General features: G+C 50.5%; 1 protein-coding gene across 3 annotated transcripts in view; it reads right to left on the bottom strand.

Annotated features, from left to right (window-relative positions):
• ZNRF1 (zinc and ring finger 1) overlaps positions 1-16,647 on the bottom strand; it is a 123,744-nt gene that overhangs the window by 4,950 nt on the left and 102,147 nt on the right. For all 3 annotated transcript variants that reach the window (XM_032284457.1, XM_032284456.1, XM_032284455.1), the window contains exons 2-3: positions 12,001-12,096; positions 870-975 (exon numbers count right to left, since the gene is read on the bottom strand). In XM_032284457.1, the coding sequence (XP_032140348.1) occupies positions 870-975; positions 12,001-12,096 (202 nt within the window). The remainder of the gene's footprint in view (positions 1-869; positions 976-12,000; positions 12,097-16,647) is intronic.

The following is a 16,647-nucleotide window of genomic DNA, read 5'->3' as shown; positions in this document are numbered from 1 at the left end:
ACAGATAATTTGCATAATTCTCCCCTAGGGCCAAAGATTTCCTTTTCTGGTTCTGGTTAATGTTCTCAGGGACACTGCAAGGCTCTGCGCTAGGAACTAGACCAAGAATCTCTTCCAGGCCAGCCTTGAGCCTCCTCTGCACCAGCCACGCCGTGTGCCATGCCCAGTTGTCACCCTGTGCAGCAGTGGCCCTGAGAGGCAGGCTTTGAAAGACCTGTGTGTCAGGAAGAAGCTCTGGGGTTGAGGACTCGGACAGCAGGTTCTGGCCACAGGCAGCACAGTGTCCTCCTGTCATGGGCAAGAAGGTGTCTTCCTTCCAGCTGAAAACAAGGAGGGGGCTTACACTGGAGCCTGAGGACGAATCTGGGCCCTGCTACTTATAACTGCGCCCAGTACCCCTCAGGAAATGGCTCTTCCTGCCTCCTGGCCCTCTAGGGAGGAGGCCAGCGCAAGGCCATGGCACACTCTCTGCCTGGCCTTCCTCGCACAGATTGACATTCTCCCCCTGTGAAGCAGACGAGCCCAGAGAGGAAGAAAAGGCAGGGAGATAGATGGAGAACCAACCTTCCCAGTGGGATCCTAAGCTCCTACAACCTGTGAGGCTCTACAGTTCTCGCTATCAGCTCCTAACCCCAAACCCTCAAACCAGAGCATACCTCCAGCAACTCAACTCTGCCCTGCGCTTAGGATGTTCGCACCTTCCTGCCGGCACAGTGGGTATCTGTGTGCTGGACTCTGCCCTTACCCACTTGGAGCCAGAGGTGGGAGGAGAGTCATCCCATAACCAAAGGAGACAGAATGGCTGGAGATGGGGGTCTGCCCCTCTGGGAGGGAGATGCACTGAGCCGCCCTGCCGACCCCTCCCCTACCTTTTGTGATAGATGCACAAGCAGGGCAGCCTGGCTATCGTGTCCCCCTGCAGCAGCTCCTCCAGGCAGATCACACACTCACCCGCGTCTTTAGTCAGCACATCATCTGCAAGGGGGACAGAGGGAGGGAGCAAGAGGGTTAGTCACCAGTGGACAGGTGGCACGGGGCAGGCAAGGGCCTAGCAACTAGGGGACTGCTTAGCTGCCCCAAACTGTGCCCGGATCTGTGGGGGACACAGAACCCCAAGAGGGACCTTGACCTTAAGACTCTCACTGTGGAGATAAGGCATGCACACCACATGTTAATTACCCAAAGACAAAATGGGATTAATCCCAACATGTGATTAACCAAAAGGTGAGGTAATGGCGGACGAAAAAGGCCTGGAGAAGGGTAGATGCGAAGCAGGGGCAGCATGAGGCAAGCTGTTTCCCTCCACAGACGCTTTCCTAAACACACACACAGCCAGGACGCGGATTTCTGGTCTGGAAAAATATGGTATTGGGGAGAGTGGTAGGAGGCAAGAAAGAGGGGGAGAAACAGGTCCCCAAGCAAATGCGTGTGCATGAAGGTTCACAGCAGCGTTGTTCACAAGGGCCCAAAGGTGGAAACAACCCAGTGTCCACCAACTGCGCAAGAAATAAAAGATGTTTTCCTATGATGGAATGCTACTCAGCCAAGAAAAGGAAGAACCGCCACATGCTGCAACATGGATAAATGTCAAAAATACTACACTTAGTAAAAGAAGCCAACTACTGTATGAACCTATTTATATGAAATGTCCAGAAGAGATAAATCCATAGAGGTAGAAAGAAGACGGGGATTGGGGACAGGGGGAAATGGGGAATGACTGCTTAATGGGTACGAGGTTTTCTCCCCACCACCTTTTTACCTTTTTTTTTGGGGGGGGGGGGAAAAGAGTCTCACTCTGTCGCTCAGGGTGGATTGCAATGGTGCGATCTCGGCTCACTGCAACCTCCAACTCCCGGGTTCAAGTGTTTCTCCTGCCTCAGCCTCCTGAATAGCTGGGATTACGGGCAACCGCCATCACGCCTGGCTAATTTTTTTGTATTTTTAGTAGAGACGGGGTTTCTCCATGTTGGCCAGGCTGGTCTTGAACTCCTGACCTCAGGTGATCCACCTGCCTCTGCCTCTCAAAGTACTGGGATTACAGGCATGAGTCACCATGCCTGGCCAAAAACTTTACTGTGGTAAGTCTAACATATGCTCTATCTTCTTAACAAATCTTCAAGTGTACAATATAGTATTGTCAACTGTAGTCACTATGTTGTATGGCAGATGTCTAAAACTTACCTTGCATAACTGAAATGTTATACCCATTAATCGACCACTCCCCTTCGCCCCACCTAGCTGCTGGCCACCACCAGTCTACTCTCTGCTTCCGTGAGTTAGATTATTTTAGCTACCTCATATAAGTGGAATCACATTAGGAGTTTCTTTCTGGAGCGATGAAGTATTTAGAACCAGATAAAGGTGGGACTTGTGAATGTCCTAAATGCTACTAAATTGTACATTTAAAAATGGTTGATTTCATCTCAATTTTAATTTTTTTTTTTTTTTTTTTTGAGACGGAGTCTCGCTCTGCCCATCGCCCAGGCTGGAATGCAGTGGCACGATCTCCGCTCATTGCAACTTCCGCCTCCCAGTTTCAAGCAATTCTCCTGCCTCAGCCTTCCGAATCATTGGGACTACAGGTGTGTGCCACCATGCCCAGCTAATTTTTTGCATTTTTAGTAGAGATGGCATTTCATCATGTTAGCCAGAATGGTCTCAATCTCCTGACCTTGTGATCCGCCCGCCCCGGCCTCCCAAAGCGCTGGGATTAAAGGTGTGAGCCATTGTGCCCGGCCTTGATCTCAATTTTTAAAAAGAAAGAAACAAAAAAGACCCTGCTCACCATCCTAAAAAGAAGGAATGGAATGAAGCTACTTGCACCCGTGGGAACCCAGTAGTTTTTATTAAGTTCCTATGACATTCTGAATTTCATCTCATTTTTTAAAAAGAAAGAAACAGACCCCGCTCACCAACCCACAAAGAAGGAATGGAAGGAAGCTACTTGTATCTGTGGGAACCCAGTGGTTTGTATTAAGTTCCTATGACATTCTGTGTACTGGTGACTCAGTGAATAGCCACGATCTTGGGATTCAAGCAGCTCATACACTAGCAGGGAAGCTGAACAGGCACCCAAAAGACACAGCATGGGGATTTCCAGTAGGTCCTCTGATGGGCAGGCCCAGGTTCGAGAGTAAGGAGAAAGATACCTCATCAGGGCAGGGGCTGTTCTGGTAAGGCTTTAGAGAAGGTTGAGGATGGATGAAGCTGGGGTGGGGACGCGAGATTCTGGGCACAGGGAGCCTTGTGTTCTGCTGTGATGCCTGGAGCCAACACCCAAGGAGTGTGCAGTGGCACTGTCCGTGCCGATGGGGACAGCGGGATCCGCAGCAGATGCCTGCACTACGGGAGGGTGTCCAGGAAGAAGGCATGAGAATGAAGGGACCAATTCTGAGCTGGGTGGAAGGAGGCCCGGCAAGTTGATGGTGACCTCCAGGAGGCTGCTGAAGCCTAGAGCTGAGGTTTGGAACAGAGACATGGGTGCCAGGCATGGATGTGAGATAAAGAGGCAGTCCAGGGAAAAAGTTCAGACCAAAATCCAAAGAAGGCAGAAGACAAACGCAGGCTGACATGAATATTTGAAGGGCAGGTGAAAGAGGTGACGTGAACAAAAGGCGACCCAGATGTTCTCTAAGCCAAAGGAGAAATAACAGGAGAGCGGCGTCTCTGCTGTGCAGAAGGTAGAGCTTGCGGCAGGATCCCTTCTCCATCACTAAAGGAGCTTGACTTTCCTGAACACTGCCAGGGGCAGACTGTGAGTCCGTGTGCATGATTTCCTTTGAGCCTCACCATCTTCCGAGCTGGGCAGGGTACCCGGTGTTATTCTCATTTTGCGAATGAGGATCCGTAAGCCTGGGGAAGTAACATACCTGCTCATGAGAAGGCTTGCAGATGGTGGGCTGGGACTGGGACCCTCTGGTTTGAGGGCTTTCCCACTGCTGTTTCTTTGTGTTCTCTGATTATTCTGGTGGGAAGGCAAATGCCTAGAACCCATAAAATGAAGATTCTTCATAACCTAGAAGGCTATGGCTTCCACTCCTCAAGGCCCCCCCCCCACCAGGAACCCCAAGGGACCCTGAAGTCCCCAGGCACATGAGTTGTGAGAGAAGTCACTCTCAGTTTCCTGGTCACCAGGACAACCTGTGGTCATTTTCTGTCTAGAACATCCTGGCTAGCCCGAGGGCCCACCTGAAAGGGTGACACAAACTGAGAAGGGGAATGGCACAGAGTCCGCTGCTGGAGCATCTGTCCCGTCAGACTCCAAATGTGGCAAGCAGTGGATGAACACATGGGTGTGATCCCCCTGCTCGAAAGCACTAAATACCATGCATATTCAAATGTGTGTGTAGGCACAGATCAAAGTCTGGAAGGAGGCACACACTTTCACAGGGTGGCGGAAAGGAGGACTTGAAGAAAAATCCTTTTATGTGCTTCTGTAGTGTTTGTGCGCTACTTTAGTTAAAAACCCCAATAGGGAAGCTGACTGGTGTTTGCATTTTACTACAAAATGCACCAGAAGGATGAGATGGGTTGGAGGATGGATAAATGGGTCTAGTATACTGCAGACTCCAGGTGGTGTGTGTGCTGTTTAATAGGGGTGTTCTCTGTACAACACTTTCAACTTTGCTGTACACCAGGCACAGTGGCTCATGCCTGTAATCCCAGCATTCTGGGAGGCTGAGGCGGGCAGATCATCTGAGGTTAGAAGTTGGAGACCAGCCTGGCCAACATGGTGAAACCCTGTGTCTACTAAAACTACAAAAATTAGCCAGGCGTGGTGACACACGCCTGTAGGCCCAGCTACTTGGGAGGTTGAGGCAAGAGAATCACTTGGACCCAGGAGGCAGAGGTTACAGTGAGCCAAGATTGTGCCACTGCACTCCAGCCTGGGCGACAGAGCGAGACTGTCTCAGAAAAAAAACATTAAAACTTTGCTGTTATGTTTGACATTTTTCATAATAAAACAGAGGGAAACCCTCAACACAGATGGAAGGAAAAATAGCATAGCTTAGTGAGGGCAGTCATCCTGCAGACATTCTTGGACCTGTATTCCCCACTCTCTTAGTCTTGGGCACCACATTCATGACATGAGCATATGGGCTAGAGTCCTTAGTTTCCTTTAAAGCATTCCTTCGCCTCCATACTTAAGGAGGATTTCCTGGGAACACAGCAATTACTGATTCCTAAGTAGTTTACTTTTGCATTTTCTCCTACTGATTGGTAACTGTGAGCCTAAGGGACTAGTTAGAATTCTCTGGGTCCCATACAGCTTCCCACACCAGGTGTGTTCTCTCCCCATCTATGTCAGCTTCAGGAGGGCACATGTGGTCTCCCCCATAGTCCCCCAGGAGGTGATGGATTCAGGGAAGGGAGAGGCAGGTATGAGGATAAGGCTTAGGCGCTTTATAACACGACTGGGCTTGACTGGTTTGACTCTCCTTTCTTTTTACACTGAACCTTGGGGAAGGGGCAGGGGAAGGAGAAGGGGAAACGGGAAAGGGGTGCGAGGGCGATTCTTCCTGTCCTGGGTGGAAGGCCTGTGTACTAAAGGACTCAGACTTGGGCACAGAAAGGTTAGAGGCAGCCTTTCCTCACCACTCCACAAGGTGGTTTTATGCACAGTGCAGGATGGTGCCTTAACAGCTGGCCTGAGTCTGCACACTGGTGGCAAGAACTAAAATGTACAGGCACCCCATCCAGGCTGGCACATGGCAGGGAGCACATTTCAGTGGGACCAAGAGCCACTGGCTTGAGTACAACTTCCTGTCCCCAGCCCTGGGTCTGTGGGAGTCAGCAGCCTCCAGACATCCCTGGGATCCTGGCAGGGAAGTGGAAATGGCTGAAACTGATGATTGGATATCAACTGGTTTCTACAAGATTTCCACGCTCATCTGATGCGAGCCTGCTGCCTGCAGTCAGAGAGAAGCCATGGAGGGGCCCTCGCAGCACAAAACCCAGGCTCCTGGCCCACACAAACTGAGACTCTGCTGCAGATGGACTCAAATGTCCCCTAAGCCCCCAGAGAAAGGGTTCAACAAATGCTGCTTGGTAAGAACACAGGAGCAAAGCCAAACTTTCTGCCATTTGGGTTCTGCCCTTTTCTCACTACCTCTCAAACACTTCCCAAGTTTCCTGACACCAATGTACAATGCCAGCCAATGTCACTGCCCAAGTGGGAGCCTGGAAGTGTGTTTGGCCTGGCCGGGGATGGTATCAGTGCCTGTCCCTCTCACTACACCAGGGAACTGAACCAGAATGGAGGGCACGGCCCTGGAGCCGAAACAAGAGGGAGGGATGATGCCTGTGATGGGCTGAGGGTGGGAGGTGGTGGCATCTTCTGCTCCTGCCCTGGGATCCAGGCACAGTGTTTCTGACAGCTACTATTTGTTAAAGTAAAGGTATTTAGGAGGAAGAGGAAAAGAGCCTTACTTCTCTGAGCCAGCTAAATGCAGGGAACTCCCCCGACACACAGACCATGACTCCTAAAGCCCCGGCGGGGATCTCCAGTTAAGCTCATGTAGCTGCTAAGTGGCAATGACTCCCAAGCCCAAGTGAGTGCCACCCAGAGACCTGGCCCCCTTTCCTTAAAAGACCAGTCTACATGGGTGTCTTCCCTCCAGGCTGGAAAACACTACCCATCTCACAGGCAGCTTCGCATCTCCCACTTTCTGTGAAGTGTGTGCAGGGACCCGAGGTGGATGGGGGAACCTTGTCACTGAGTGAACAGACCAGACAGGGGGAGCAACACACCTGCCTCCCCACCACGCCAGGCTCAGCTGTCCTGCGGAAAGCTCTGGCAACACATCCCCAAGGGATCCTGGAGCTGATGGAAGCCTGGAGGGGTGGGGAGGCCTACACGGCTGCAGCTGCAGATCTGCGCCTGGCTGGGAGGGAAAGCTTGTGCAGCTCTGAGGCAACAGCTTAGGGTAGGAGCATTTCCTCCCCATCGCCACTTGTGCCTGGTGGCCACTAAGACCCCAGAGAGAAGGAAGGTGGGAGTCAGAGGGAAAACCCCTAGCAAATGACACAGAGGCTCAGGCTCCACCCCCTGGCCTCATTTCCAGCCTAGGTGCAGTGGAGTGCCTGGTCCTGCCACCTCTTCAGCATGCAGGGCTGCTGGCCCAGTCTGCCAGGGACAGGACAGGGCACTGCCACCCAGGCTAGGCCTTGTCAGCTCCCCTTTTGGGAAATCTGGGGCGCTGTGCTCTTCAGGGAATGGGGAGACCTTGGGCAGAGAGCATCACCTACCAGCAGGAGCCCATCTAACTCCCCAGGCTTTTGAGGTGCAATGCAATTGTTTTGGTGTGCTAGGCCGCCTGTGATGAGGACAGTGGGGGCAGCCAACTAAAGCTCAGGCCTGGAGCACTTCATACTTTCCTACTGAGGCCACCGCAGCTCCCTCCCACAGTCCCCTTTCCTGTAGCCACCTGTTTCTGGTTTCCCCACTTGTGTCAGGGCCCTGCAGGCCTTCCCTCATCTGTTTTGCTCCTCATGCACCCTGCAGTGGCCAGGCTGGGGGTCAGTGCATCTGGTCAGCAATGGCTGGGTGCCCTGGATGAGCGGTCGCCTGCCCCTCCCTGCTGTCCTGTAGGAGGAGTGGCAGGAGAGACACCTCCACAGTCTGACTCCAGCCTGTCCAGCCCGACTTCACCCCTGGCTCCAGCATCTAACAATAGCTCCGGGCAGTGCCCCAAGCAAGCACCCTGCTTTCCCAGGCAGGGAAAGAGTAGGGTGTTTTCATTCTGATCATACCGTCTCTGAGAGGAAAAGATACAGGACAAAGACGTGCCTGCAGGCACAGCAGAAGCTGCAGCAGGAGCTACTTCGGCTTTTCCAGGAAGCCAGATCCTCTCACCTTTATTTTTATTTTATGTTTTATTTTTTGAGACAGGGTCAAGCTCTATTGCCTAGGCTGGAGTGCAGTGGCATGATCAAGCTCACTGCTGCCTCGATCTCCTGGGCTCAAGTGATCCTCTTACCCCAGCCTTTTGAGTAGCTTGGACTACAGGCGCTTGCCACCATGTCAGACAAATTTTTTATTTTTAGTAGATGGGGTCTCACTATTTTGCCCAGGCTGGTCTCAAACTCCTGAGCTCAAGCAATCTCAGCTTCCCAAAGTGTCGGGATTACAGGCATGAGCCATAGCACCCCGGCCTCCCTTGCCTTGAAAGACAGCTTGTGTGACATTTAGCATCTCAAGAGCCTTGAAGATGCGAGCAATGGCCTTTGGCAGAGGGGAGGAAGAGGGCATCACGATGTTAAAAAGCTGGGCATGGGCCTGCACCCCAGAAGACAGCTGAGGGGAGAATCTCCTGACAGCATCAAGCTCTCTTTGGTGCTGCTGGCAAACCAACCTGCCACCCCCCCCAGATTCTCCCTAGGCCAAAGGCCCCTAAGCTTTCAGTCAACAGCGGGTCATCACTGTAACTCCATAGGATTATGATGCTCTTCTGTTGAGGTCATCATAAATCAGATCCCCATCTCCCCCATCTCTGCGCTCATTCTGCTAGCCCAGAGACTCGATGGTCAAAACTTAAGTGCATATATTTTAGTGCAAGGTCCCTCAGTCTCAGAGTCACAGAGATATTAGAAAGGGAGAGAAATTAAAAGGCCCATGCGGTTGATCCATTTTACCCACAAAAATGAACCAACAAATCTCCTCCCTCCTATACACTGTCCTCACTTTCCAAGAAGGCACTTAGGAGAACAGGGAGTTTAACATTTGGTGCTCCAGGGTCAACCACCCTCCCTGCCCCTCCAGCAGGGGCTCAGCACACTCCCAAACCTCCCCAGCCAGGTGCCTGTCCTTGTAGCACCAGGCACTGGCTGAACCAGTTAAACTAGTCTCACTTTTCCTAAGTTGTTGTGTTTTTTTCTAAGCTGGCAGGCAGCTACTGGAGGCCTTCCAACCCACCACTCAGGCCAACCCTCATAATAAGAAAAATACTACTTTCTATCTGCCTCATTTAGGAGGTTTCTACTTTTTTCCTTTGGTGGTTAACTAAATTTCATCTTATATAACCATCATAAATTTTCTAAAAATTTCTCCAATTGGTGCCAACAACCGCAGAAAGTATGTGTGTAAATGGGAAGTCTTCAGGGGAGTGACCAGGAGTTCTACTGAATCGTCATGAGAAAATGCCTCACTCTCTAAGAAAGCCCCATCTCACCCCCTTTCCAGAAAGATTCCAAGAACTTACACCTCTGACTCTTAAGTCGTTTTTTAAGTTAGAAAAGGTAACATGCAGCAGGTAAGGTTGGGATGATGACAGACCCCGGGGGAAACATTCAGGCTCCTAACCTTCGGCCCACGGTTTGTGCTCTCTGAGCTGGAGCAGGCCCTGGGTGTGCCCTGGCAGCAAATGCTCTCCTCCTACCTGGAAGGTTTAGGGTCTTCAGAAAAGGCAAAGACTGAACGTGAGGAATCCAAGCCACATGAACAGTGTCCACAGAGGGCCGGACCACTGTTTCTGAACAAAGGACTTCACCACCTTGAAACAAAGTCCACTGGAAGGACTGGAGACGAGTGGCCTTTCTGCCTCCAGTGGTAAAGGACTGGCTTTTCCAAGAAAGATCCTTAGGCTTAAAGCCTCTAGTTTACACACATACACGCAGGTACACACGCACACACTCAAACACAGAGACACATGCACCCTTGAGGAGGTGACTTCTCCATTCCAGGACAAGGGAAAAACTAGAACCAGAACCAGAGGAGCAGTGGTCATGCCTCAGGCTGGCTGGCCAACCTTCCTCTAAGGGAGCCCTGACTCCCAGTGTGGTTTCTGTAACCTTGGGTGAGGGTGCCAGTGGTGGGGTGTAGGCAGGTGGACCAACAGCACCAGGCACTCAAATGCTGACACAGAGGGGGACATGGGGACACATGGTAGTGTCCCAGGCAGTTCTCTGGCAGAGGAACTGGAGAGCCTCACCTTCCCTGTTCTCCACAGGGCAGTGGGGTAACTCTGTATTTGGGGCGTAGGGGCCCAAGAGCACTGTCTTCCTTGGCTGCTCTTGCAAAGTTCTTCCTGAGAGCCAGGTTTTCTCAGGCTGAGCCCCTCTGAGGCTTCTTTGTATTCTTCCTACAACAAATGCAGTGTCTACAGAGAACTCCCCAGCAACCCGCAGGACAAACGGAGGTCTTGATGAGGTCTCCACACATGCGGGAAAGAAGTGAATAGGGTTTTTGAGGCCGTGGCTAGGGAGGGCTGTGAGACGCAGGGAAGGCTCCTCTCCCTCCCTGGTCCCAGGCGGAGATGGTGAACGGGGACAAAGCTGAGCCTGAGCCTTCTGACAGCATGCACGCGACAGGACCGACGCAAAGCCTACAGCACATGCGACAACAGACTTAAGAGGCTCAGCAGCAGTCAGCCCAGGAGAAACGAGAGGCTGTCCCCTGGGGAGGAAAGAGGCTTCCCAGACCGCAGCTATGATGTCCATGGGAGGGCCATGCTGGTCCTCCCACCTGCACATGGGCTAACACACATGTGGATCTGAGCCACAGGGGGCAACATGCCCACCTGCATCCAGAGTCTTTTGGCTGAACAAGTAACTAAAAGAAAAGTTTTCAGGAGACCTGAGTGGAAGTGATTAGTCAGAGTTACTTCCCAGGAACGCCCTCTGACCATGATCCCTCCTGGGCTCATGCTGTGTAGGGGAAAGAGCCTTCTGAGAGTTAGGAGGCTACAGGGCAGAGAAGAATCTCCCCAGGAAACATTCTCACCAGGCTGGTTTCAAATGATCCAGTCCTCAGATACTCTCAGAAATCCCAGAACTCTTTTTCTAACCACTACTATGACTTGAATCTGGGAAGGTGGGCCAGTACCGGGTTGGAGTGCACTCAGATCCACTGCCTGTGATAGTGGAAGATGCCGTTTTCTGACGAACATGGTTTGGATACCAGACTAAACACATGAGCATGGAAAACCGAAGGTCAGCAGTGGCGTGGGCTGAGCAGCACTGAGGATGAAGTCTGTGGGCTCTGAAAAACTGTGAAAAGAAACCTAGGGAGGTCTCACATCTTTCACGGCAGCTATAACTTCCCAAGCACTGACCATGGGCCAGGCTCTGTACCAAAGGGCTTTATGTGCCATCTCATACCCAGTTCTGACAACCCCATGCACCAAGTATTGCTATTCACACTTTACAGACGAGAAAACGGAGGCTCCGCTAGGCCCAGCAACTTGTCCAAGACAAGACAGTGAGTGGTAGAGGGAGATTCGAACTCCCATCAGCTGGACTCCAAGCCTTACGCACAACATGCTAGGCCGACGTTGGCAGTCATTTTGTTCCCCAGAGGTGTCCTGTTAGATTAGCTTGGCTGTTAAGAAATCCCCTGCCTTCAGGGTCCTACCCACTGCGGTATTCACTGCTGGGCTCTGAGGCAGTCGCCAAGGTAGGAGGCGACAAGACCTAGGTGGAGCAGCAAGGTGGCCCACCTGCATTTTCAATCCCTATAGTGTCTCTGTGTCACACATACTCCCCTGTCAAGATCTCTGGTGTGGAGTCACTGGGCTAAATCAAGTGTTCACCTGAGTTTGAAAGTAACAAAGAGACGACCAATTTCCCAGCACTCTGCATGCCACTGGCACATAGCCCCCACTTCCCCAAGGAGAGTAGGTGCTTGCTCAGGGCCCACCTGCTGAACTGTGGCGTGCATCTCGCTGTTTTGGGGCCTTCCACAGTCAAATGCGTGATGGGTGAAGGAATGGCTGCATCTCCCAGCCAAAGTCCTCACAACTGAGTTGTAGAGGGGCAGGGGACTAAGTGAGCAACCGGAGAGGCTTCCCCGGCCTCGGACCTGACCCCTGGGCCTTCTTTCCTTGTCCCGCCCCTTTTCCTCTCTGACCTGGGCAACAAGGCTCCCTGAACAGTCCGCTTTCCTCACCACCACTCAGGAATGCCTGCCAGAGGGCAAGGTGAAAATACTGCCCAGAACCACCCTTGACTGGAGGCTCCCCCAACAAATGCTTTGGAGGCTGGTGAGGCAGGCCAAGCCCTTACCATTGTAGGAGAGGCGAGGTTTGCTCAAACACATTATAAAGTGCATTTCCATCTCGTCAGAAGCCACAGACTTGGAGCAAATGGGGCACTTGAAACCTGAAAAAGAGGAGAATGGGATGAAATGTTTTCTCCAGATCCAGCACATCTGCAGGACATGTCGACACTCTCGAATACCAGCCGTGTGGGGTCAGGGTCAATGTGGACGATGGCCATTGGAACAGACCCTAGCCCTGTCCTCCTTCAATGACTCATTTGAACATTTGCCTTTTTTTTTTTTTTTTGAGATGGAGTCTCACTCTGTTGCCCAGGCTGGAGTGCAGTGGCACGATCTCGGCTCACTGCAACCTCTGGGTTCCGGGTTCAAGCAATTCTCCTGCCTCAGCCTCCTGAGTAGCTGGGATTACAGGCGCCCACCACCACACCCAGCTAATTTCTGTATATTTAGTAGAGACGGGGTTTCACTATGTTGGCCAGGCTGGTCTTGAACTCCTGACCTCAGGTGATCCACCTGCCTCAGGCTCCCAAAGTGCTGAGATTACAGGCGTGAGCCACCGTGCCTGGCAGCATTTGTCCGTTTTATTGCAGCTTGTGACTGACTGCCAGCTTCCACTAGGGCTCTCCTTGCCTTACATCCCTTGTTAAGGTTTAACAGAGGCCATTGACACCTGACTTGAGGTTTATTTTCTTTTTTTTTTTGAGACGGAGTTTCACTCTTGTTACCCAGGCTGGAGTGCAATGGCGCGATCTCGGCTCACCGCAACCTCCGCCTCCTGGGTTCAGGCAATTCTCCTGCCTCAACCTCCTGAGTAGCTGGGATTACAGGCACGCGCCACCATGCCCAGCTAATGTTTTGTATTTTTTAGTAGAGACGGGGTTTCACCATGTTGACCAGGATGGTCTCGATCTCTTGACCTCGTGATCCACCCGCCTCGGCCTCCCAAAGTGCTGGGATTACAGGCTTGAGCCACCGCACCCGGCCAATTTTCTTTAGACCCTTTCTCAGAGGGGTCTGGTGGACAATGGGGATAGGGAGGCATCAAATCAAGGCACCTGGAAACTCAGCCATTGCATAATAGTTTAACATCCTTCTGCCTCCCAGCCTTTCAGCCACTTGGTTGGATCATCCTCGGAGGAATCTCATCCCTCACCCGGCTCCTGGCCTCGGCTGCCCAAGCCAGGCAGCACCTCCCTCCCTCACCTGCAGTCCCCTTTGCCTCCCTTGTGGCTTATGGCCACTGTCCTTTGAGATGTGTGTAAGCCTTGCTGAGGGGTGGCCCTCCAAGTGCTCCCAGATGCCACATGAGCCTTGGCCAAATGCTACCAAGAGTGACAGCTGTTTCATGGTACCAGGCCAGTACTGGGTATTGTGATCCTGCCGTTTTATTCCCAAGGCAGTGTGGACTGCTTACACAGCCAGACTTTCCACTGATACAGAATTATACCCAGACTGAAGAATTCTGGTTGAGAATCTTCTGAGTTGAACTCTGTTAAGCAAACCTAATCCCTTGATCCATTTTTCCATACAACACAGATGAATTATTTCTAATTTTTTCCATTCTACTTTCACTGAAATGATTTTCAAATGGATCAATTCTTTTCCATGTGAATTCTATCAAAAAGATCTGTTGCCACTGAAATCTTACTTGTCTGCATTAAATTGTGCACATCACAGCTTCTCTCTTTTGTGATTGTGATTCCTGCCTGCCCAGCCTGGACTTCCTAATGTGGCACATCCAACAACATCTGACCCTCAAACATGGGCTCGAATGGCGGGGCTCCACTTCCATGTGGATTTTTCATGGCCTCTGCCACCCTGAGACAGCAAGACCAACCCCTTCTCCTCCTCCTACTCAATGTGAAGATGAGGAATGAAGACCTTTATGATGATCCACTTCCACTTAATGAGCAGTAAATATATTTTCTCTTCCTTACAATTTTCTTTTTAACATGTTATTTAAAACTTTTTTTTTTTTTTTTTAAGCCAGTCAAATTTAGCAGTGGGGGGTTGTATACCAACTTTAGTGACACTAATGTTAATAAGTTCTGATAACCCACTACCATCGGACCAGCCTTAAAACTTTTTTATATTAGAGATGGTGTCTCACTATGTTCCTGTGGCTGGTCTTGAACCCCTGGGTTCAAACGATCTCCCAGCCTCGGCCTCCCAAAGTGCTAGGATGACAGGTGTGAGTCACCTCACTCAGCCACTTCCTTATCATTTTCTTAATAACATTTTATCTCTCTTTATTGTAATACAGTATATAATACATTTGTAACATATAAAATCCATCTTAATCAACTGTTTATGTTTTAGTAAGGCTTCTGGTAAACAGCAGGCTATTAGTAGTTAAGTTTTGGTTAAGTCAAAAGTCATACACAGGGCTGGGTGTGGTGGTGCCTGCCTGTAATTCCAGTACTCTGGGAGGCTGAGGCGGGCAGATTGCTTGAGCTCAGGAGTTTGAGACCAGCCTAGGCAACATGACAAAAGCCTGTCTCTACAAAAAATAAAAAATTAGCTGGGAGAGGTGGTGTGTGCCAGTAGTCCTAGCTACTTGGGAGGCGGAGGTGGGAGGATTGCTTCAGCGCAGGAGGTGAAACCCGCAGTGAGCCGTGTTTGCAGCACCACACTCCAGCCTGGGAAACACGGCAAGACCCTGTCTCAAAAAAAAAAAAAAAAAAAAAGAAAAGTTATATGCAGATTGACTGTGCAGGGGTCGGAGCTACCACCCCCCCACCTCGATGTAGTTCAAGCGTTCACTGTACTGTTGTAAAGACTGGATTCTTGTTAATTTTTAGTCAAATTTTCCATACGCAGTTTTATTTGACACTAGCGATAATCATCTACAACATTTATTTTTTTTTTTGAGATGGAGTCTTATTCTGCAGCCCAGGCTGGAGTGCAATGGCACCATCTCGTGGCTCATTGCAACCTCCGCCTCCTGGGTTCAAGAGATTCTCCCACCTCAGTCTCTCGAGTAACTGGGATTGCAGGCATGCTTCACCACACCCGGCTAATTTTTGTGCTTTTAGTAGCAATGGGATTTCATCATGTTGCCCAGGCTGGTCTCAAACTCCTGACCTCAGATGATCCACCCGCCTGAGCTTCCCAAAGTGCTAGAATTATGGGCATGAGTCTTATGAAACAGATAAAGGGCTGAATGTGGCCAGGCACGTTGTCTCACGCTTATAATCCCAGCACTTTGGGAGACCAAGGTGGGTGGATCACTTGAGCTCAGGAGTTCAAGACTAGCCTGAGCAACATAGTGAAACCCTGCCTCTACAATTAAATAAATATACATATATATTTTTTTTTTTTCTCAAAAAGGAGGCTGAAGTTGACTGTTAGACGTTCCAGGACAGAAGAGGAGTGCATACCTTCACAAGTGACCCCTTCAGGTGGGTGCCTAACTCTGCATGAAAAGCCGTTGACTCTGGCGGTGGGGGGTGCTGAGAGACAGGAGGCTAGCTGACAACCAATTTGCTTAAAGTCCTCTCCAAATCCTCTTTTTTTTCCCCTTCATTAGCAATGCTTTGAACTATAGGACCAGACAGAAAATTCAGGCCTGGCTAACTACAGACAAAGGGGACACTTGACTCCAAGGCACAGTCCCCATTTCCCCAACCTCTTTCCTCAGAGATTCTTAGCATCTAAGTATCTGAGCTAAAAAGTTTTGGAAATACAAACAATCCAAGGACTCTGGAGGAGCTTTGAGGAAGGGATGTATTTCTGACATCTGGGTGGTTACAAATCCATCAGTAACAAAGCTAGAAGACCAGTCCCGGCATGGTGGCTCACGCCTGTAATCCCAGCATTTTGAAAGGCCAAGGTGGGACAATCACTTAAACTCAGGAGTTTGAGACCTGCTTGAGCAACACAGCGAGATCCCGTTCTCCACAAAAAGGAAACAACAAAAACAACAACAAAAAACCCCAGAAGACCATAAAGAAAGAAGGGGAGTTCCATCCCCAGTTTTCTTGCACAGCGGGATGTAAACACACCAGGCTGATTATTTTCTAGCCCAGTTTAGAAATGTGCAGACCCAGTGTCACAGCCTGATGGGAAGGTGAGGGGTGAATCTGCATCTCACAGATGGAAGATGCTTTTCCGATTTAGCCTAAGTCCCTCTGCACTCACATGGGTTTTTTTTTCAACCCCAAAGACCAAAGTTTTGCAACTCTTTGAATAACTAAAGGACACCTGCACTTTAACTCGGGAAGGTGGCACCTGCCTGCAAGCTGAGGCTATGGGAGGAGGGGAGGGATGTGCTCTAGGTCAGGCCCTCTGCCTCCAGGCTGACACTCTCACTGCCAAGCATTAACGTGACCTGTGACTAAGAACAAAACTACACCTCACAGGTACTTATGTTTCCGATAACTCGGAAGAGACTCAAGGTTATCCCTATAATAGCATCATTTACTCCCCTGTATTCCAACATGATTCCTTGAGTGCAGGAGAGGGGCTGAGTTATAGTTAAGGTGCTAGGAAGTAGCACCAAGTAGCAACAAGAAGGTCTATAAGGGAATGTCACTAGACATTCATGTCCTAGAACAAAAAAGGCTGAGACTCACATGTTTAGACCAATCCCCTCACTGTACAGATGAGGGGACGGGCCCTGGTGAAGGCCTCTGAGTGGCACACTGTCACAC

Source organism: Sapajus apella, unplaced genomic scaffold (genome assembly GCF_009761245.1).
Source record: "Sapajus apella isolate SASKATOON/1434 unplaced genomic scaffold, GSC_monkey_1.0 scaffold15, whole genome shotgun sequence".
NCBI classification, from domain to species: Eukaryota; Metazoa; Chordata; class Mammalia; order Primates; family Cebidae; genus Sapajus; species Sapajus apella.
The sequence above is the reverse complement of the archived record's forward strand: the minus strand, read 5'-3'. Positions and strand labels throughout refer to the sequence as shown.